Source organism: Empidonax traillii, unplaced genomic scaffold (genome assembly GCF_003031625.1).
Source record: "Empidonax traillii isolate 1590-97213 ecotype Southwest subspecies unplaced genomic scaffold, ASM303162v1 scaffold289:size826226, whole genome shotgun sequence".
NCBI classification, from domain to species: domain Eukaryota; kingdom Metazoa; phylum Chordata; class Aves; order Passeriformes; family Tyrannidae; genus Empidonax; species Empidonax traillii.
Window position 1 is genome coordinate 267,063 of NW_020955482.1, and position 21,062 is coordinate 288,124.

At 38.9% G+C, this 21,062-nt stretch overlaps 1 protein-coding gene across 1 annotated transcript; it reads left to right on the forward strand.

Annotated features, from left to right (window-relative positions):
• The first annotated feature begins 235 nt into the window (after positions 1–235).
• HCFC2 (host cell factor C2) lies at positions 236–19,352 on the forward strand. The gene is made up of 16 exons (XM_027890463.1): positions 236–425; positions 2,248–2,396; positions 2,784–2,944; positions 3,984–4,192; positions 4,684–4,768; positions 5,819–5,922; positions 6,505–6,693; positions 7,937–8,122; positions 8,548–8,651; positions 9,661–9,823; positions 10,782–10,982; positions 12,188–12,258; positions 13,434–13,571; positions 14,711–14,896; positions 15,380–15,665; positions 16,344–19,352. Exons 1-16 carry the CDS (start codon positions 260–262, stop codon positions 16,367–16,369), a joined length of 2,424 nt encoding a protein of 807 aa, XP_027746264.1. The 5' UTR covers positions 236–259; the 3' UTR covers positions 16,370–19,352.
• Positions 19,353–21,062: the final 1,710 nt, after the last annotated feature.

A 21,062-nucleotide genomic window follows, 5' to 3' on the forward strand; every position in this document is an offset into this window, starting at 1 on the left:
GGGGCTGAAGGGCACACGCCACACCCGCGGTGCCCCGGGTGCGCTGCAGGCAGGGAGCGCGACCGCAAGGCTCCCGCTACAGCGCCGCCGAGCCCGGCAGGTCCGCAGGGGCAGGGGGGCCGTGCCCACAGAGGGCTGCGGCGGAGGCGGCCGCGGGGCGGGACACGGGCGGGCCGCGGACCCGCCGCCCTCACGTCAGCGCCCCCCCTTCCCCGCGGGCTGCCCCGGCCGCGCGGTGCGTTGTGGGAGCGGCGCTGAGATGGCGGCGGCCGCCGCCGGGCTGAGCTGGAGGCGGGTGTCCTCCTCCACGGGGCCGGTGCCGCGCTCCCGCCACGGCCACCGCGCGGTCGCCATCCGAGAGCTGCTCATCATCTTCGGCGGCGGCAACGAGGGCATCGCCGACGAGCTGCACGTCTACAACACGGGTGCGCGGGGCGGGGCCGGGCGGCGGGGCGGGCGGGGCGGGGGGGGGAGGCGGTGGCGGCGGCGGCGGGGCTGTCCCGGCTGTCCCGTCCCGGCTGTCCCGGCTCCGGCCGCCGGTGGCACCGAGCCCCTCACGGCGCCCGGGGTCGCTTCCCGAGCCTCCCGCGCTCTCCCGGCTCGGCCGAGCGGGCGGAGGGCGGGCTGAGGAGCTGCCTGGAGGCGAAATGGCGGGGCGGGAAATACGCCTGGGCCGTGGGGTCTTCCCCGGGATAGTGCGGCGCCCCGGCCGGTTAGTGGGCCCTTCTGGGGAAAAGGAACCTGGAAAATCCCTTGATGCGCCTGTTGTGCTTCCCCAGCCCCTGGCGCGGGGGTGCGGAGTCTCCGCTGGCAGGGCTCGGCTGAATGGCGGCGGGCGGGATTAGTCCCCGCCAGTGTCCGGATCCCCCTTCTTCCCTCTGGTGGCGGCAGCTCACGGGAGCTGAATAGGAATCTTGCTTGGAAAAGTGAACGTGCTGGCATTGGGAGCCTTTCCAGACAGGAAGCTGCCCGAGACCGATTTCGTTTGTGAAGGATTAGATGCCTAAATAGTTATTGTAGGGGATGCTGAATGAGGCTGGAAAAGCTGGAAGACTTACGTGTGATGTTAGAGCTTGGGCCGAGACCGGAGAGTTCAGTGACTGATCTGTGCTTCTCAATCTGCTAGTGTTGGCTCCCTGAGTTTTTCCAAGCAGATTTTTCCATGATATCTTAAAGATCTAACATTCTTAATCACGTTTTGGGGGGGAGGAGAAAAAAGATCTCGTAACCTTTCTGTTCTGACAAGTAATCTCCAAGAAAACTCTCAAACAGTACAGTTATGCTGTCTGTCAGAACCAAGGTTCAGATGGATACCTTTTGAGTGAGGCTTTTGGGTTTTTTTTCTGCCCAGATTTTCTGCTAAAGGTGTTTCTCCTTTATAGCAGTGAAAAAAAGGATCGTGACTCAGTTGTTCCGGTTCCTGGATGAGTGCTTGGCCCAAATTGACCTTTTTTTCTCTGGGGTTTAAGATACAGAGTTGTGACCCAAGCTGTCCCAGTGTGGGATGCCATCCATGGCTCTTGCTCTGCGTGTGATGACTTCCAAGGAGCTGGCACACAGTGACAGCATCTTAATCCCCTGCAGCAGCATTCACTGGAAGCTTCTAATTTCATACTTTTCCTCTCCGTGCTCATGAAAAAAGCTTAGGATAAAGAAGACAGTATCTCTTGTAATTCTTTAATTCCAGGGCAGTTTAAACACCATTATGCTGCCGCTGGATCAGACTGTCTCAGCTGCTGTTTCTTGCCTGTGTGCCCCTCCTCTCCCATGTATCAGTGCAGTGCTCCGTGGATATTAACACGGGTCCCAGTACAGTGTAATTAGTTTTTGAATGGGGCTATTAAGTCCAGGCACACTGCCATGCTGATGTAGCTCTAATAATTCTGTTTCTAGGGCTACTCCCTCTGAGTTAGCATAGTTATCTCTCTTCTGTGGAACTGCATTTGTGTTCCTCATTAGCTTCTATTCTTGGCAAGTCTCTTAAATTGCTGGGTGACCCTTCATAACTGATTTAGTTGCAGTGACCTCATGGGCTCATTCATAGATTGAGTAGCACTGGTTTGATACAGGTGTTTGCTTTTCTTTTTATTAAAAAAAGCCCTCAATTAAAACTTAGTGTTAGGCAAATAGCTCATTCACAGTTATCTACAGGTAAAAGGTAATGCTCTAAAAAGCAGAGATGTTTAAAAATACACTTTTTGGTGTTTTAAATGTTTTTTTTTTCTTCTTTTTTATTCTCTACTATAGTTACAAATCAATGGTTCCTTCCTGCTGTAAGGGGAGATATTCCTCCAGGCTGTGCAGCACATGGATTTGTTTGTGATGGTACCAGAATACTAGTTTTTGGAGGAATGGTTGAATATGGAAGATACAGTAATGATTTATATGAATTGCAGGTAGGAAATGTATGAAAATGTTTCAGATTTGAGGACTACTATATTTATCTGTTTATGAACAAACACGTTTTATTTTACCAATGCAGAAGAAAGTTAGATAAGCTTTGCTCTGCTTCAGGAAGAATAAACTTGAAATAGATTCTGAAGATGGAGAAAATCCAAATGCCATTGAAAAAGAGACTTCCATGTAGTCTAAATAAAGTATAAAATATTTGGTGTTTTATTTGTTGGCTCATATGTATCCCTTTTAACATATGTCCTGAGAAAAGCCCAGCATTCCCTTAAAAATAATTCAGAAAATATAAGACTGTTAATATTATCTGAATTCTATTTACTGTGAGTGACTATAAATGAAGATATTTCTGAATATGTTTTCTTGTCTTCAAGGCAAGTCGATGGCTCTGGAAAAAAGTAAAGCCTCAAGCTCCTTCCAATGGATCACCACCCTGTCCTCGACTTGGCCATAGCTTTTCTTTATATGGTAACAAGTGCTATTTGTTTGGTGGCCTGGCAAATGAAAGTGAAGATTCAAACAATAACGTTCCCAGGTATGCTGATTTGCTTTGAATTTAATGGCTTTACAGACAGATGACTAGATGTGACAGCTTTGAGGAGGGCTGTTCTGTATACCAGGTACTTGCAGATGGATTGTTTGTGCAGTGGACGGGTTAATGCGAAGAAGCCTAAATATTTCTTCTGCTGATCCCACAGTATATAACACTGACTGACAGCTCTGACACTTTTGTAGGCAAACTTGAGTAGACTTTGGTATTTTTCCTAGTATTTTGGGTGATGATTTCAAGAATGGCTTGTTTGTTAGAATTACTTGAATCAGCCAAGCCTCATGAGTCATTAGGGAATTCATGATGGATGTTTCCTCTATATTGCTGTGGAAAATAGTTATGAATTCATCTGGAAATTTGTTACAGTAGCAGCTGAAGTTGTTTTTTTTGCCAGCAAACAGTGCTCTAATGCTCCAGCTTTATATCCACGTTCCTCTGCAGTTCAGAGTGCTAAGATCCACTGAGCTATAACCTGCCAATTTTAAGCTCAGTAAACAAGGGGTATCTCATGTGAATGCCAAGATTCAAAGACAGTTATCTAAAAAATAACTTGCTGATAGGTTCAGCAACAAGTGACTAATTGTTTATGCCAACCTGAAGGCACAAGAAAAGAAACAGCTTCTTCTCACCTTTGTGGCCTTGGAGTTGCAGAAATTCATCTCTAATGTCTCTGGTCATCATGTATTTCTCACAACTTTGCAGTTTATTCCAAGTGTATACATGTGGAGTAATTTCTGCAAAGAATGATGTTTACCCCTGTTGAATGTTTCCTTCATGTAATACAGTGTAGCAAATATTATATGAGAGCATGTTTCCTTAGAGGCACCAAATTATAATTGTTCAAGTTTTTTATTTTAAATCCAGTTTTGGTACTGTCTACAATGCATCAAATGTTTTGAGAGTTTAAAACTCTACACTCTCCCAGGACAGAAGTGTATAGTATTCGGAAGGGGACAGGGTTTAAAGTGCACTTCTAATTGTGCTTGTAAGTGAACTTTTCATACTTTTGACAATAATACCCTAGATATTTAAATGATTTCTATGAACTGGAGCTGCAACATGGTTCTGGCGTTGTTGGCTGGAGTATTCCTGTGACCAAAGGAATCTTGCCATCTCCCCGAGAATCTCACACAGCCATCGTATACTGCAGAAAAGATGTGGGAAGTCCAAAGATGTATATTTTTGGAGGGATGTGTGGCTGTCGGCTTAATGATCTCTGGGAACTTGACATAGGTGAGTTGATTTGCCAGAAGTCAGTGCTTACTGGCTGAGAGGAAAAGTTACAGTATAGAATGGTTAATGGCATGATGGGGTGCGGATATGATTGAGTCTAACACCATAGTGTTAACCCCTTGTAATTTCTGGAATTAAGTAGATACAGCATTGCTTGCATATAGTAGCCTCACTGATTATGGGTGAGATTGTTTCTTTGGAGAGTTCTTTAGAGTGGTTATCACTATGATAACCAAGCTATAACCATAATGAAACCATACTGTATCTTTCTGATAAACTGATAAACAGTTTGTTAGTATTTCCTTGTATTCCTTCCTGTTTTTTAAAAGAACCTCTAGGGGCTTGTTATTGCGCTTCTTAAAGTTGCCATCTGAAAAAGATGAAGTTTTGTTTTGCTTAATCTTAGAGGCATGTACCCTCCTAAAATCCAGGGAGTGGAGAAATGTGCAGTAACAAGGTTTCTTTGAGGATTTTTATTCTTTTTCTTTTAGAAACCATGACTTGGTCAAGACCAGAAACCAAAGGGACAGTACCACTTCCTCGCAGTCTCCATACGGCCAATGTAATAGGAAACAAGTATGTCTGTTGTTAAAAGCTCAACTCTAGAAAGGTACACCTAGTAGGGGAATCATGACACTTACCCACTACTGCTCAGTATAAACCATCAGCCCTGTAGAGTACTTTGCTGCTATTTTAAGTACCGCTGTTAACTGAAGGGTATCAAACCGTCATTGTTTTCATCCAGCAGAACAATCTGCCCAGCCTTCAGGCAGCTTTCCAGGCTTCCTAAAGCACCTCTGTGCATTCTCGGGCAGTCTCACCTGGGCCTGAGCTGGCTCTGTCAGGAGTGAGCTCAAGTGCCTCTGTGTGTGTGACACAAATGAATTAGAGCTGAAAAAAAACTGCTCAAAGAGTAAAACTAGTTCTAGGCAAAACTATTCCACACTTTTTCCGTATTCTGTTCTTCATTACCCTGCTTCTTACCAGTGTGTTTGTTTTGGCAGATAGCATTGATAAAATGGATTTTTAAACATGGGTTTCAGTCAATGTTATATCAATTTACAAACTGATGTGAGGAGAAAGAGGCAAAGGAAGAAAAAATATGCAAGCTTTGTATGACTCAGTAGCTTAATTTTTTATTAAGTTAAGTTTGTTAAGTATTTTATTATTTACTTAACATGTTAGTAGCTTGTAGCCTGCATTATATTTTCAAATTTTGATATCTGACTTGGGTGCCGGTCTTCTTATTTTAGTTACTGAGAGGTCTGCAGTAAAGGATTGTAGAAATACTGTACAAATGTGTGATTTTCTGAGAGCTTTAGCAGTTTGGTGGTTTGTAAAAAGTGACAGTATTAACTTCTGTTTCTGAGAAGTTGTTTGAGGAGTTAGTGGGATTTTTTGTTTATTTGAGTTTTTTAATCAGTTAACTTACTCAAAAATTTCTGAAGGTAGAAGTCTGCAACAGTACTTTATAAAGAGAGTAGATACAAATAAAATTTGCTGTAAACCAGAACTGTAAAGCACTGGGAATTTTCTGTTTCGTCCTAGTTTGAGAGAGCACATGCAGCAGATCTGGATATTAATTGTCTTTTCTTTTTCCCTCTTCCCTCTTTTCCTGTATTTCAGAATGTATGTTTTTGGTGGCTGGGTTCCACAGTCAGCAGGAGGTGAAATTTCTGCTCATGATGGTGAATGGAAATGTACCGGTTCATTTTCTTACCTTAATTTGGGTTAGTGTTTCTACCTTTCTGGGAGTGGGCATTTTAAATGATACATTATTAACAGAGTAGAGTAACTGTTTTGAAGACCCTGAGAAAAGTTTAGGATACACAGCTATAATACTAGGGGACTGAAGAATTTGCTGGGTTTTTACATCTTTCTTGAGAAGTGATGTTTTAATAATTATTTTTCTTTGAAGATTCAGTAGGTTTGCTTCTGCAAATCTTTGTTAATACAACTTTAAGTAGTTTAAATACTCCTTCATTTATAGAAGAACACAAGAGACAGATTCTGAAATGAGGTTTTTCTAAACATGATAGTACTATCCCTGAATCCTCAACTTCTGATTTTTTATTTGACCTAGAGAGATAACCAGGGGTCACAAAATTCATCCTGTATTAATTGATTTTTTTCTTGCACACTAATTGGAAAGTGACCTTCTCTTTGTAATATTTCAGTTTTAAACGCAATTGTCTATAAAAACAGAAGTGATTTATTTTAATTTTTTTTCTGTGCAGTGAAGTGTACTAACATCTTTATTTCTTGTTTTGGAAAACATCTAGAAACTAAATTTTTCGAGTTTCGTTTACTAGATACCACAGAATGGATAGGTCTGATCTCAGATTGCCAGGAGGACAAAAGTAACTCGTTCCCAGGGCCAAGAGCAGGACACTGCGCCGTAGCGGTTGGCACTCGTCTGTATATCTGGAGTGGTAGAGATGGTTACAGAAAAGCTTGGAACAATCAAGTCTGCTGCAAAGATCTTTGGTACCTTGATACTGGTGAGTCAGAAATAAGAGACTTGTACTATGTTCCGTATTTTATTAACATCTGGGAAAGCTTGCATCGTGGATGATCAGAACATCTAAAGCTGTAGCAAATTCAAAGATTATTTAAATGTTAAAAAACATGCTTCAGTTTTGATTGTTCAAAGGCTACAGCTGTAACTTAAACTGAAAAAATTAGGAAGGCTTGTGTGGAGCCTCTGAAAGAACTTTGTGGCTAGATTCTGCTTTGCATCCCATAGTCAGTTGATACAAGGTGCTAAAGGGTGTTTTGTCTGAACTTTGTCTCAGAGTTTCTGACCTCTCCTTTTAGTGATCTTTTCTGGTACTATTTACTCCTTTCTACCAAACCCTTCCTTCTCTTGGGATCATTGCTGCTGCTGCTTCCTCATCTCTTGGACTGCAAAATGATACTATTGAATCTGAGAAAGAACCAAATTGTTCATGGGGATGAAGAGAATTCTGGAGCACTAATCACTCATTAGTTGCTGGATTAATGGCAGGACACTGAAGTGGAATTGGGGAAGAGGAAACTAGAGTGGAACTTTTGGGAGCGAGTTGTTGCCTATTGAAGTAGAAGTATGAAAGTTGTTATTGGAGATTGTGTAATATTTAGGAGATAGTGAGGTGGGGTGTTTTTTTGGTTTGGTTTGGTTTTTTCCTTTTTTATTTTTCCCTCAGAAGATCAGAAAATGAAAAAAAGTGGCAGGGGAGGGATGTGCTTGAGAGTGCAGCCTGGTCAAGGCAAGTGAGAGGAGCAGGCCAGTGGCATCAATCGTGTCGAGGCTTCAGCCTCTGCAGAAGAAGTTTGAAGGAAAGCTCACTTTAGTTACAGAGAGCATGCAAAAAGGAAGAAGGGTCTTCTGTGAATTCTGTTGAGGAATATGTAAAACTTTAGGGACCAAAGAGCTACCTGCAGCCTTTTGGGAAAACACAAAGATCTCTTATCTCTGTAATCCCTAAAATGATATAGCTCTAACCCAAAGACTTACTGACAGCAGAAGAGCCATTAAAAACAAAGCATGAAAACTTGAGCATTTTTTAGCGCTCTAACAGGACACTTTGTAATTCTCTGACTTGTCTTGCCACCTTTGGCAAGGGCTTCTTGTTGAATCTTGTATACCTTGTACATCAGTGAAAAAGGAGCTACTGATTTTACTCACACTGTATAGATATTTAATAAGCTGATAAAGGAGGGCCATTTCTAACACACCATCTGTGTTTTATTGGTTTCTTGTAGAGAAGCCTCTAGCACCATCACAGGTACAGCTGATTAGAGCTACAACTAACTCTTTTCAATTGAAATGGGATGAAGTTCCTACAGTTGAAGGATATCTTCTTCAGTTACATGCCGACTCACCAGTCCCACCAATGGCTGGAATTCCTGTTACTGGTGTTCCTGAGACATCAGTGCTGAGTTCACAAGGTAGTAAGTAGTCAGATCACATTATGCTAATGTTTGTGCACAGGCAGACTAGAGTATTGTATAAGTATTGGATATGAGTTTGTTTTTTAAAGAACCACTTTCTGGGAGAGAGAGACCGTATTCCTTTGGTTATTCCCAAAATGCCTGTATCGTAATTATGTAAAACTCACTTTACCTTGTTTCTGTTGGTTTTGGTCAGCTATCTGAATTATGAAGATATTTGTACAGTGTTGGGCATGATTTGAGAAAGGAAACCGTGAGAAAGGGATTTTATCTGACTGTTTGGCTATGCAGTTTTGTTTCAGAAAACAAGGTTTTACTTCAGGCAACTTTGGGTTTCCCTCTCCCTTACTGGAATAGATTCCAACCAACATAGTATTAAATTTTACATAACTGATGGGGATTTGTTTTTGTTTACCTGCCAGGTGGCTGTTCTCTACATCAAAGTCCACAACCATTGCCTAGCATCCCTTATCCAGAACTGAAGGTTGATCATCCCAGCCAAACAAATAATCTCATTCCTAATAATGTAAGTGTAAACTGAGAAATGCATGAGTGGCCAAGTAGTGTGGGAATCTAGAGGACTGCCAGAACTTTCTCAGTTTTAAAAGCATACTTTTGGGCCTTAGGAAAAAAAAAAAAACAAACCAAAAAAAAAGACACCCGCTGAAGTAGTTGTGCTTGTTTTGTTACGTAGCTTTTACTTTTATGATTGACAGACAGTCTCTCAAGTCCTCTTCTTGGCAGAAAGGAAACTGCAACTGTAGTGACTTCCAGAATGCTAACTTGGGAGCCTGATACCAGTAGAAATACTATTAATCCTTAAAATGTTGGGGAAATTAATGTGGAAAGCAAAAAGAATAAGGCGTATTCCTCCTTTGTTTGTGCTTTTATGCTAGTCTGCTTAGTTGTAGGTTCTTACTACAGATTAAACCCAATTATTATCTGTTCTCTTTGTACCGTTGTACATGTTCCACTGTTTTACCAATTCAACAGAAAGAGTGAGGACAAACGCTGGCTAAAGGATCAACATTTTTATAATTTTGCACCTTCTCTTAATTGAGTAAAGTCTTAGATCTGTATGGGATCCATAATGTATTCCTGGAGAAAACACATGTAGATATACTATATAAATTTCACCAACAGTAGAAGTATCTAAAGTATGTGCCAGGAAAGCAAAGGTTGAAAGCCCCTGTAATTGTGATTTTCCCCATCTCCTCAAGTCCCCCCCAGTGGACTAAATATGTGCATCAATGAATTTCCCTGTAATGACAAAAGAACGTGAGCTCACTGTCAGATAAAATTTAATATCTATTAGTATCTATCACATCCAAGTCAATTCAGAGTTTGAGTCTTTGTTTTATAATGGCTAAGATAAGGGGGATTGAGGGGTTGGTTTCTTGGCTTAATTTAGAGTACTAGGGAATTGCTGGAGGAGTTTAGTTTGTTGGTTATGACTAAGCATTTTCATGCCATGTTTGCAACTGAAATTTCTCAGCTTTGCAGTTAAACATTAACAAATGTGTTGTTTTGCTTAGGTCCAGGTTTCCCTTTCGTCCAACTCATTACTGAAAGTAGAAGGAAAAGAAAAGGTTGCAGCACCTGAAAACAAGATTACACAGGAGACTATGAAAAACCACACAGATGCTACAGGATTCAAAGAATCAAATGCCCCTTCTCTTTTGCCTGTTTGTACTTCAAGTAAGATGACTGTAGAATAAAAATTAATTGAAAAGTGAGAGTTAAAATTCATCTCATAAACTTAAAATAAGATTATTTGTCTTGTAATTTATTTTAGATTCCTTTGTAGTTTAAAAAAACACAACTCGTGTTAGTTATTACTGAACATATTTTTAGAAGATACAGGGAAAAATGAAATCCTAAATCGTTGGAAGTGTTGCAAGGGACATGAAATTCTCACTGTATTCAGTATTATGATAGCAAACATGTCGAAACATAAATAGCCATTTTTAACATTAAAAAAAAAAAAAAAAGGACAGATACATTTTACAACATTATGAACATTATGGTGATAGTAACTCCAGACTCCTTGACACTGTGTCTGTTAGCAGTGAAAAGCTATAATGTAAAATTCAGGCAGTGTGGAGATAAGCATGTTTCTCGGACTGTCAAGGAAATAGAATATGACAAGGCATGATGTAGGCATTTCACTGAAGCGCCTTAAGTTCAGTGTGGTAAATCCAGGCTCAGTCACCTGATCTGTTTATATTTGACTTTCATGTACTTTTGGGTTGTTGGATTTTCTTCACAGTGTAATGTAGGTGTCATGTAGAAATTTTGGTTCTTAGTGCTGAGTGAGAAACAAACTTCCACTTGATTGTTACAAATCTGTGATGTTGATTTGTGTGGATGCTTTATTTTAGTGCTTTTTTTCTCAAATTAGTCCTTTTGTAACAAAATAAATATAGAATAGCAAACTTAAAACAACTGTTTACATATATCTGTTTAGGACTGTGCAGACAGACTTTAGTTCAGTTATATACCTAAAGAAAGCATTGGTAATCAATATTATCAGATCTGTTCTAACCTAATTCTGAGCTAAACTCAGGCTTCATAGGAAACCAAAGCTATTAGATCAAGTTGAGATTTGTTATGTGTTATCAATATTGATTTCTGGTTGATATTTTCTCTTTTTAAGGTGCTCAGACATCAGCAAATGTAGGTGAATTACATGACTTGGACAAACAAACTGTAAATCCTGATGCCTCTGTATCCAGTACTATCTGCAGCACACAAACTATGGTAACCCAGCAGGCTGTTAAAACTGAATCATCAAGTACAAATGGGGCAGTTGTTAAAGATGAAACTTCACTAACAACATTCAATTCAAAATCTGAAGGTTTGAAATGTGTTTCACATACTGTATTTTGAGCCATATATATCTAAGGCCATCAGAGTTCCCCTAGTGTGGTGGGATTCCCATCTTGACTAGTACCCGGGATGTAGATAGGCTTTGGGCATTGAAGACTTTGTGCAGCCTGGATGATCTCTGCTATGATGTAAACATCTTTTAAAATCAGGATATTCCTTTTATACGTCTGTAAATCACTGTGTTTCCTGTCAGTGAGAAGTCCTTTAAAATCTTGGTTTAAGGTCCATTTTCTAAACAGCAGTGGTAGCCAGTTTTGGTGCCCATTGCACTTTTGCTTTCATTCGGTGATTGTGAGTCAGCAAAATACTAAAATAGTAACCTTGGATGATTTTGATTTTAAGCAATTGACCTCTCTAACAAATATGGCCAGTTATCATGGCTAGCTCACTGCTAGTCAAATGTGCTGGCCTCTTCATAAATCTGCTTGAAATATCCAAAATAAGCAGCAAAGCAGAAAATAAACATATGGGTAATTTTTCAAGTTTTATTTTTCACAAATATCAACAGGCTGTGCTTGTTATTGTTTTGATTGGTAACTAAAGAACTGTATTCTTGTATTGGTGTTGCATGGGTAGTGTAATTTTTGCCAAACAGTATTGTATTTTAAAAGCAAAACCCCAAAACATGAGTATAGAATAATACTATTCCCTTGTGTTGCTCGTGTGCTTAATGTTTTTTCTTTTTCTAATATTGCATTTTAAATTCAATGAATGCTCCGTTCCCATTTGTTAGGATTGTTACAGATTAACTGCTCATGTTCAGATTCAGATTGTATTGATGTCAGAAACAATGCAATCAAATCAAGATTTCACACTTAGGCTGTTCATACAGTGTCATCAGTTTGTGCCTCAATCTGGTATTTAGATTATTTGCTTGCAAATATTTTATATGGATTTCATAATTCTATCACTGTTTAGGATTTTCTGCCTTCTGTTTTTATTATCTGTAGCAGCCTCCAATGCCAGACTCTCAGAATTGTTCTGTGAATGTGACAGAAGCCAGAATTAGTTGTTTCTGTTATAAATAGAACTGCATGCAAAAGAAGTCTGAGACGAACTTGTGCAACAAATACTTGTAAATGGCTATTGAGGTCAACTTTCATACTCTGTCGATTTTGCATTAGATTTTCTGTATCACTTAAGCTTTTTAAATGTGTAACTTTCTGTTTTTAGCTGCTGAAACTGCTTATATCATGCCTTCAACAAGGGTCAGTACTGGACAGACAAATGATTCACACTCCTCTGTAAGTCTGAAAAAGTATAATCAAATTTCTGTCTCTATTGTTCTGTTGATTAGTTGTAAGGGCTCTTCTGTTTGCTTTTCTTTCAGAAATATAATTAAAGGAAATGTTTATTTAGGGCTTGAAGTGAATAATACAGGGGTAAATATTTCTGTTGTAAAACTAATTGCATTGTGTGGGTTTGATGTGAGTCTAAGTAGCAGTTGTGTAGTTGGGAGGAGATCCAAGTATGTGTTTCAGCTGTTGAATCATTTTTATTGACTGGCACAGTGGAATGGTCTCTCTGCTGCATGATGTGCAAATGTAAAATGTTTTTCTGTATGCACAGTTGAATTGAAAATGAAGTATGTATTAGATCAGACTATTGTTAGCTGCTGATCTATAGATTTGAAACGTTACTTAACTGACATCTTGATGTTTTTCCCTAGAGGAGATGGGGACTGGCTATGCAAGCTGTAAATACTGCCTGAAAAAGTAAATGCTTCCTATTTCACCTGCTTACAACTTAATACACAAAACCAAGGTGCCACTGTTGCCACCAAAAGCGAGGAACTAAGGATGGGGAGAAGCAGCTGCTACCTAAAGGGTTGGGGTGCTTTTGGCAAGAGCAGCTGCAGTTCCTGCCCCTTTTTCGTGGCCTGTCTGTGCTGGGCACACTGACTGTGCAAGTGCTCTCCCTGGTGTCTGGAGACAAGCAAGAAAGACAGTTTGTCTTTCTGGGTCAGTCAGGAACAGTTCACACGCCCTCCACCACCATCGCCCCACGCCGCAGCAGAGGCCTGTTCTCAGCTGCCGGCAAATTCAGCAGTGGCTGAGGGAGAGCATGTTTGGGGCTGAGGTACAGCTGAATCCCAGGGAGAGCTGCTGATGCTGGACCGCTCTGTGGAACTTCTTGACCTCTGAGCCAAATTAACTCGCAACTACATGCTGCTACAGACACCTAGTTCTACAGCTTTAAACTTCTTCCCCTGCCTGTTTAGAATACCGTGTTTGAGTCAATGTTTAAGAACCAGTTGGTTTTGAACACTATTTTAATAATATATGCATATCCATTTGAAGTATAAGAAAGTAACACTGGTACAAAAGGGGGTTGTCTCTCACATATACTAGAGTCTTAACACTTCTTTACATTACTCTGAAGTCTGGGTAATCCACATAACGTGTTCTTCAAATACTAGAAAACACCACAACGACCGACGGCACCAGTGAAAGCAAGAGACCGGCGGTGGTACGATGTTGGAATTTTTAAGAACAACAGTGCTGTGGTGAGCCAGTTCTACTTGCTGCCAGAGGAAACACTGAACATCTCTAATAAGGTACTTGCTGATTCTCTTCTGACATAACTTGCACGTAAAATATTTTGGGATCTGTTGCTATTGTTAATTATTTTCTTATTTCTAATCTTAAGAAAGAATTTTAAACTTAATAAACTTTCAAACCAGTAAAAATTCTTAAAAACTAAAGAAACCCACAACTTTTTTTAATATGTCACTTCAGTACAGCATTGAAATGTTTCAAAGTTTCTTCTCTGGTCCCAGAATTGTTGCCTAAAAATTCTTAAAGATACTAATAAGACATAGGCTAGACTGTTTAAAAAGACTAGATCTGGAACTGTAGTGGGTTTTGTATTAGATCTTTCTATCTTAATGTTTTTGTACATGTAAGTTGATATATGAAAATACATGTGAAACTTGCAAAAGTGTTGCAGTCTTGATGCCAAAAATGTAAATTAATGATGTCTTAGTGAACATGAAACAAAAGTCGTGTTTTGTTTTCGTGAGACAGAAGCAAAATAACAGGACCCTTTCTTTGAAAGTACTTCAATATAAATATTGTATATCTTAAAGAGCATAGTACATTTTACAGTGTTTACATTAGTTTTATTTCTTGTACATTATTCAGAAGGAAAACAGTTCCATTGTAAGTTTTAGTGATGGATGAATGCACATTTTAATCATGGAAGTGCAATGGCACATAATGTTTCAGAAACCTATTTGTTACTATCTTACAGAGCTTTTCTTTAAAAACATTTTGATTACCTACACATCAAATTGCAGCTCCAAACTAGAGGAATAACTTTTTGAAGTAAAAATATTTTTTAGGACAGAAGATTATGCTATCTAAATAATAAATTATGTCATTGTAAATGCTACTTTGCTTTTACTTGCCTGAGTAAAAATAGCCACAAGATGCAGTTTATTTTAAACGACTTTAAAAATGGGGTATTTTTTTGGTTTAGAGATGTATTCTCTCACATTGCATCTTAGATCACCTGTTTTGAGGTGAGATGGTGCCTCAGTTAGAACCGTTCTGTAAATTTTGATTTAAAAACAAAAGTATGAGGTAGATTTTCAGTTTCAATTAAACTTAATTTATTACTACCCACCTTACTTTGTTTAGGCTAATTGTGTTTAGAATATTTTAAAAATTAACACAAATGTTGCTTTCTTTGCAGACGGAGGGTGCAGATGTACCAGACTACAGATTACTTAAGAAACAGGATCTTTTTCCAGGCACAGTGTACAGGTTCAGAGTTGCTGCAATTAATGGCTGTGGTGTTGGGCCTTTCAGTAAAATCAGTGAATTCAAAACTTGCATTCCAGGTTTTCCTGGAGCTCCTTCAACAGTCAAAATCACCAAGGTGAGAAATATAGGTAATTCTAGTTCTGATGTATAAAATTCTGGTTACCAGCTTAACTCAGAAGTTTTGGTTTTAGTTGGTTTGTTGTTGGGGTTATTTTTAAGTTAAAATTGTTATATAACAAAGTTTCGAATATTTGTTTAACTCTGCTCAATGTAAGATTCTTTAAGAAATTTGCTAAAAATAATAATTTTAAGACTTACTGACTGTGTTACCAGGTACATATTTTATTCAATCATCTGATGGTTTTACCTGTGATTTTCTGTTCTTGCATCCTTAAATCTATAGGGATACACTATGCTTTTTTTTAAAAAAAAAAAAAAAAAAGTCAAAATACACATCCTTATGTCCCGAGTGATGATGTTTAGGTTAGAATTCTCAGATAATCTTTAGAATTTGGGAGGTGGGGGGTGTGTATTTTTATACTGTTTATATATTTATGGTTAGCTACATACTATCACGTTCTTCTCTCTCTTCCTTCAGAGTGTAGACTGTATTCATCTTTCTTGGGAGCCTCCTCCTTCACCCTCTGGAAATATTTTAGAGTATTCTGCCTACTTAGCAATCCGTTCCACACAGTTACAGGAAAATCCAAGTCAACTGGTATTTATGAGAATATACTGTGGTCTTAAAACATCCTGCGTAGTGACTGCTGCCCAGCTTTCCAACGCTCACGTTGACTACACTTCCCGACCTGCCATAGTGTTCAGGATTTCCGCAAAGAACGAGAGAGGGTACGGGCCGGCCACGCAAGTCCGGTGGCTCCAAGGTAAAGTCTTGAAACATTCTTTTGTTCCTTACAGGAGCTCTGTGCAAATTTAGTTGTTGAAATTGGCTTAGCGTTAAAAAAAAAAAAAAAATTATATTTGTTCACAAGCAAAAACAAGCAGGTTTGTTGGTTATTGAGTCCTACCCACTCCCTTAAAGTGTAACAGTTTCTGACTTCCCCAGGCTTCACTTCAGCTCAAAAATTTTTCAGTCTAATAAGCAATCCATTTACATGTGTGGGTGTAATTGGGGTGTTTTTCAGTCTATTCACCCTCCTTATTGGAAAAAAATTTTCATTAGGTCATGTGAGGTGCAATTTTGTGATGCTTATACACTTTAAAGTCTATATTACAACCAGAAGAGGTTTTGTCATCTTGTCCTTGCCCTTGAATTTGTACAGGTTCATGATGACCTGGGGATGGGAGTGGATCCACTGAAAAATAAAGATTAGTTTTAGCCTGATCAGTTCTGGCTCACCGTACAAGTCAGCCAATCCAGGGGCTCTAAACAAGTAGTTTTGCCGTCTTCCAAAATGTTTAGTATTCCAGTGCTGTTTTAACCCTTTAACTGGCAAGGGTTTTGACCACGATTGTACCCCAGAACTCTGAAACAGAAGTGTTTGACCATGTACACCACATGAAATTGTGAAGCATTTAACCATGTCTCCTCCTTTTTGCAGATATGAAAACATCAGGCTCAAAGTAGCGTTGCTACTCTCAAAGGCATCAGTAGGAACAACGTAATAAATCTCCAGTTTCGAATGTAGTGTTTAATGTAACTCTTGTACTATTTGTAAATGCTACAAATATTTTATTTTTGCATTGTTTTTATCTTAAAAATATATAACCTTTTTTACGTTTGACACATCGGCGTTACACAGCCTTGCTCAGGTGTATGAGTACCGTATAAAAACTATATTGAAGATGGTGGGGTGAAGGATCACACCCTATCCAGTAGCTCTTTTTAGAAGTGATAGTTAAAATGTAAAATATACACAGTTTCAAATTAAAAACAAAGAACAAATTTGGCACAAGCAGCAGTATTTGAGATAGAGTCCCCAAGATTGCTACAGATCTTGCACAGATAATTCATAAGATTTGGTATATGAGCAAATTCTGTTTGGTTTTGGTTCCTTATACCACATTGTTCATTGTGGTGTCTGAGTACAAGGCAAAAATTTCCAGTTATTATATAGTAACTTAAAATGTATAAATATTTTAATATATACTTTTTTTGTAAAGAAATGATTTTTTCTACTATTTGTAACAAATATCTTAATCCTGAAAGAGATCCCCTGAAAATTTAAAAGGAAAAAAGAGAAACTTATCCATTGCTCTTATTACAAAAAGCGTAAATTCAATGTAAATGCACTACTAATATTTAGAATTATCCTTTTGTAGTTGTACAAATCTTAAACTTGTAAATACCAATGTTTACAAGAGACCTTTCGGGTCTTGTATGAAAACTTCCATGAGATTCATTCTCTTTTTTTTTTTTTTTTTTTTTTTTTTTTTTTTTTTTTTTTTTTTTTTAATAAATCCATATGCTTTGCTTTTAGCATATGCTTGCTTTTTGCACTAATAATAACTTACCTCATTCCTGTGTTTGTAATCACTTGTGTTGCTTCCATAATGTTTCTGTAAAACTTCAATCTGAAAATTTCAACCAAAGTTTAGAATACATGGTAAGCAATTTTGCACATATTATATGGCAACTTTTAACATATTTATTCCAGTTAATCTTCTTAAGTGCTCGTTTGCTTTACCAATATATTCTACCAATCAAGTTCAGTATCTCCCTTCTACTATGCATCATTTTACATTAACTAGCTAGCTGATAAAATCAACAAGCATTACTTCTAGGAATAGGTTGATCCATTCCTATGCTAAAAGAAAAAATTTGTTCACAGTAGTGAAATAAAGGTAAACATTTTAAATGCTATTTATATACCTATATGTAAACCTGTGTTTACCAAAGTGTAGAGGAAAATGGCTGAGTTGGACAAGGTCACTAGGTGAGTAGATTGAGGCACCTAAATAAGATTTATTTTAAAATAAAATTTAAATTATTTACTGTGCAATGAAGTTTATACTTTGCACTTTAATTTTGCCCCGAATGCCAAAAGACTATACATCAAGGTAGAATTTCTTGCCTCTTCCAGTTAAATTTGTCTTAAGAGCACTTGTAAATATAAGAACTAAAATAAATGATGTGCCTGGTTTGGTGGGAGAAGTATCACTAAAATATTAGAGATTTAACAGCTCAAGTATCCCAGAGCAGATTTAATAGCCAACTTTTGGCTACCCTGAAAATCAGGGTTATAATGGAAGTGCTGGTACAGCCTTAATTATCGCAACGCATCACATGCCACAATAGCATATGAAAAGTGCTGGGGACCATAAATCACTATGATAGTGTTAATTGTGGCACAGAGTAATACATGGGGTTTGACTCCAGAGGAAAACCATGTGTTTGTGACAATAACAGATATCCCAGATTCACTTTAAACAGTGTTTATAGTACGAATGTATAGGACTTTTCCTGAAGTTAACTGGCTTTAAGATATTTGTGTTTTAATGGTCCATTTTGTCAGGTATGGTCTCACTACCAATACTGTCTGATAACTAAAATATCATACATGAACTGTTAACTAGAAGAGTAGAACTTGGTTTTTCTTATTAGTACTGTGAAAGAAGCCTTTAGAGAAAACACTTGTGGCTTTGATTTTGTTGGTTGATAGCTGTGATTGTAGAGTCGTTATTTAAGAATAAAACCTGTTGGGTATGTCTGGGTGGAGTTTTTTTGCACTTGGTTTCACATGCTTTGCACAATTTCTTTTTCAGTGGGTATGTCACAACTACCAAAGGGTAAAACTGTGGCGTTTTCAATGAAAGCATAATTTCCTTGTAAGTGTGCTTTCTTCAGCTGACTTGACATAAAGTGTCACTTTCTCTTTTTGTCCAAGTTAGGTGATGTTGAATAGTGACCATATGCAAACCTTCAGTTCCTCACGGTTTTACTTCAAACTGAAATTGTGGTACACACTGTAAAATACACTTTGTGGTATGTTTTTAGAACTGTATTTATAATGTCTAAATCCCACCTGTTTGCCTATCAACTAGATATCAGACAAATATTGATTGTTCAGTTTTAAATTTGTTTAGAAGACTGTTGACACCAGCTCTTTGAGAATCCGTGTTATCCATTTATTTCAGATACTGCTAAAGGACATGTAACAGAAACTGAAATCTATCAGATGACAGTATCCATATTGTAGAAATGTCTAGGTTTACTAAACTCCTTAGGGAGGTTGTGACTGTGTACATATAGGACAGTCGTGCCACTTATGGCAGACACTGCTACAGCTTCACCTTAAGAATGTTCTTGTGAAAGTGGAAATGAAGTGAACAATAACCTACACTTTGTGTTCTCAAAGTAATTATAGCAATATCTTTTGAATGTAGTTTGGAGTAGAGCACATGATCATGCCATAAACTCTGAAGATATAATAAGTATTACTGTTGTTATCTGATCTTTCCGGATAGCGAATTTGACGTGAACTTAGTCTTACAGCCTGTTACTTAATGACCTCTACAAGGAAACTGACATTTTGTACAATTGAAGTTGATTAGTCTTATTTCGAAGCATTGTTTGTTCTTTGTAATAAAGTGGTTGTCCTATCAAACGCGTTGTCAACACTGTGTGGGGCTGTTTTTCCGAAGGTGTATGTGTACAAACTTCAGATCTCTGGTACAGAGGAGAGAGTGAGTGTGTTTGTCAAGGCAGGGAAGAGGATTTAATGAGAGGCATTGTAATACTATCCCTGTTTCATAAGTATTATCTCCCAGTTACTTCTTGGTTACCTCATGAGCTTTTTGCTTAGTGGAGGTTCTCCAGTTTCCTTGCCCCACCTTCTCCTCCAGTTGCTGTTTGCTCACCATTACTCTTGCCCTTCCCTGCCTTTGTGCCACGCAGCTTGCAGGCTGTGACCTCCGAAGTGAAATTTTGAAGTTACTTCCCCCGCCTATACACCAGCCATGCTGTTCACGATGAATGACAAAGAGTTTGGTGTTGCTTTGTTTCAATTTGTTAAAGAGGTGTGTCAGTACTCAGCGTGCTCAGAAGGCTTCTGGTAAAGACGTGAATTGCATTCGTGTCCAGCTCTGCTCAAAATGGCGTCATCTTGGGCAAGTTGGTAAACTTTTATGGCAGTTGACTATGGGGAACTGCTGGGGAAACAACCAATACCTGTGGCCAGAAGCAGGGGAGCAGAGACAAGCGAGGGAACTGAAGGTCTGCATTGTTTCTAGACCTCCTTAAGAGACTTCATACAAGAAACTGCTAAAAGCTGTCTGTTCCAGATTTATTCCTTTCTTGTGTTCCTAGCTATTGTAATAACTGTTGTTATTATTTTGTTATTTGTGATCCTTGCATTAGTGGAAAACAAATGGGAAAACCTAAACAATCAGTGAAGAATTCCCTCGTGCTGTTTTCTTTCTGTTAATAAGATTCTCAGAGAAGGAGTTATTTTCTCTTGAAGGCAAATTTGAATTTGCTGTATGAATTTATCTTAAAAACAACTCAGGCTTATTTTTCTTTATGGTATTAGCTGGTCCCTTGTGGTTTTTTATATTTTCTAGTGAGCTAAACATCAGGGGTTTTATTCTGTGGCTTCCAGTTCTGACACTGAAGCATTTCCAGATTCCCAGGGCAGGCGTGGAGCACTGACTGCTGGCACTGTTTGCAGTGAGCGTGTTCCTCCTCCTGCTAGAAGTTGTGAAATCTTCGTTTTGGTGTGTTTTGCACTGATCTGGAAGTGGAGATCTCCTTTATTAATCCAGAAGTTAGCTGAAAGGTATCAGGGTGATGAGCTAAAAATGAAATACCTTGTTCCATGAATGAGTCTTTAAGATACTGCATCTCCAGCACCTCCCTCAGAGAGAGGAAATTGTGCTAGGAGGCAGGTGGGGGTAGGCTGGGTATCCAGCTAGATCCCAGAATTTGTACCTTGCACCTGCAGCCCCTTGGAAGGAGGATGGCAGGACGACCCAAGAGATCTCTGTGAGCTGGTGGGCCCGTTTGTTTTAACTCCATCCTTATGTGCCTAAAGCTATTGGTAAAAATCTGGCATCTATAAAGCTGCTAAATGAGGCCTTGATCTGTTCCCTAAATCCTTCAAAAGCCTGAAGCCCTTCACAGTACTTGCTGGGCTTACAGCCCTGACAATAACAACAAAAATGTCTACGAAATTGGGGCTGGGCATAGTTTGCTGTCATTGTTTTTTTCAAGGGGGTTCTTGCCTCTCACAAGCATCTGCTTTTAATATATGACATAATTGCTAAGTTGGTACAGCAGCTCCTTAAAATGAAAACCAAGGCTTGGATGTGGTATCTTCAAA

Excerpts from the sequence above, each read along its gene's own strand:
- HCFC2 (XM_027890463.1), top strand. The coding sequence starts at position 260 with ATGGCGGCGGCCGCCGCCGGGCTGAGCTGGAGGCGGGTGTCCTCCTCC. Across the intron at positions 2,397-2,783 it reads ATGATTTATATGAATTGCAG|GCAAGTCGATGGCTCTGGAA; the intron begins GTAGGAAATGTA and ends CTTGTCTTCAAG. Across the intron at positions 4,193-4,683 it reads TCTCTGGGAACTTGACATAG|AAACCATGACTTGGTCAAGA; the intron begins GTGAGTTGATTT and ends TTTTTCTTTTAG.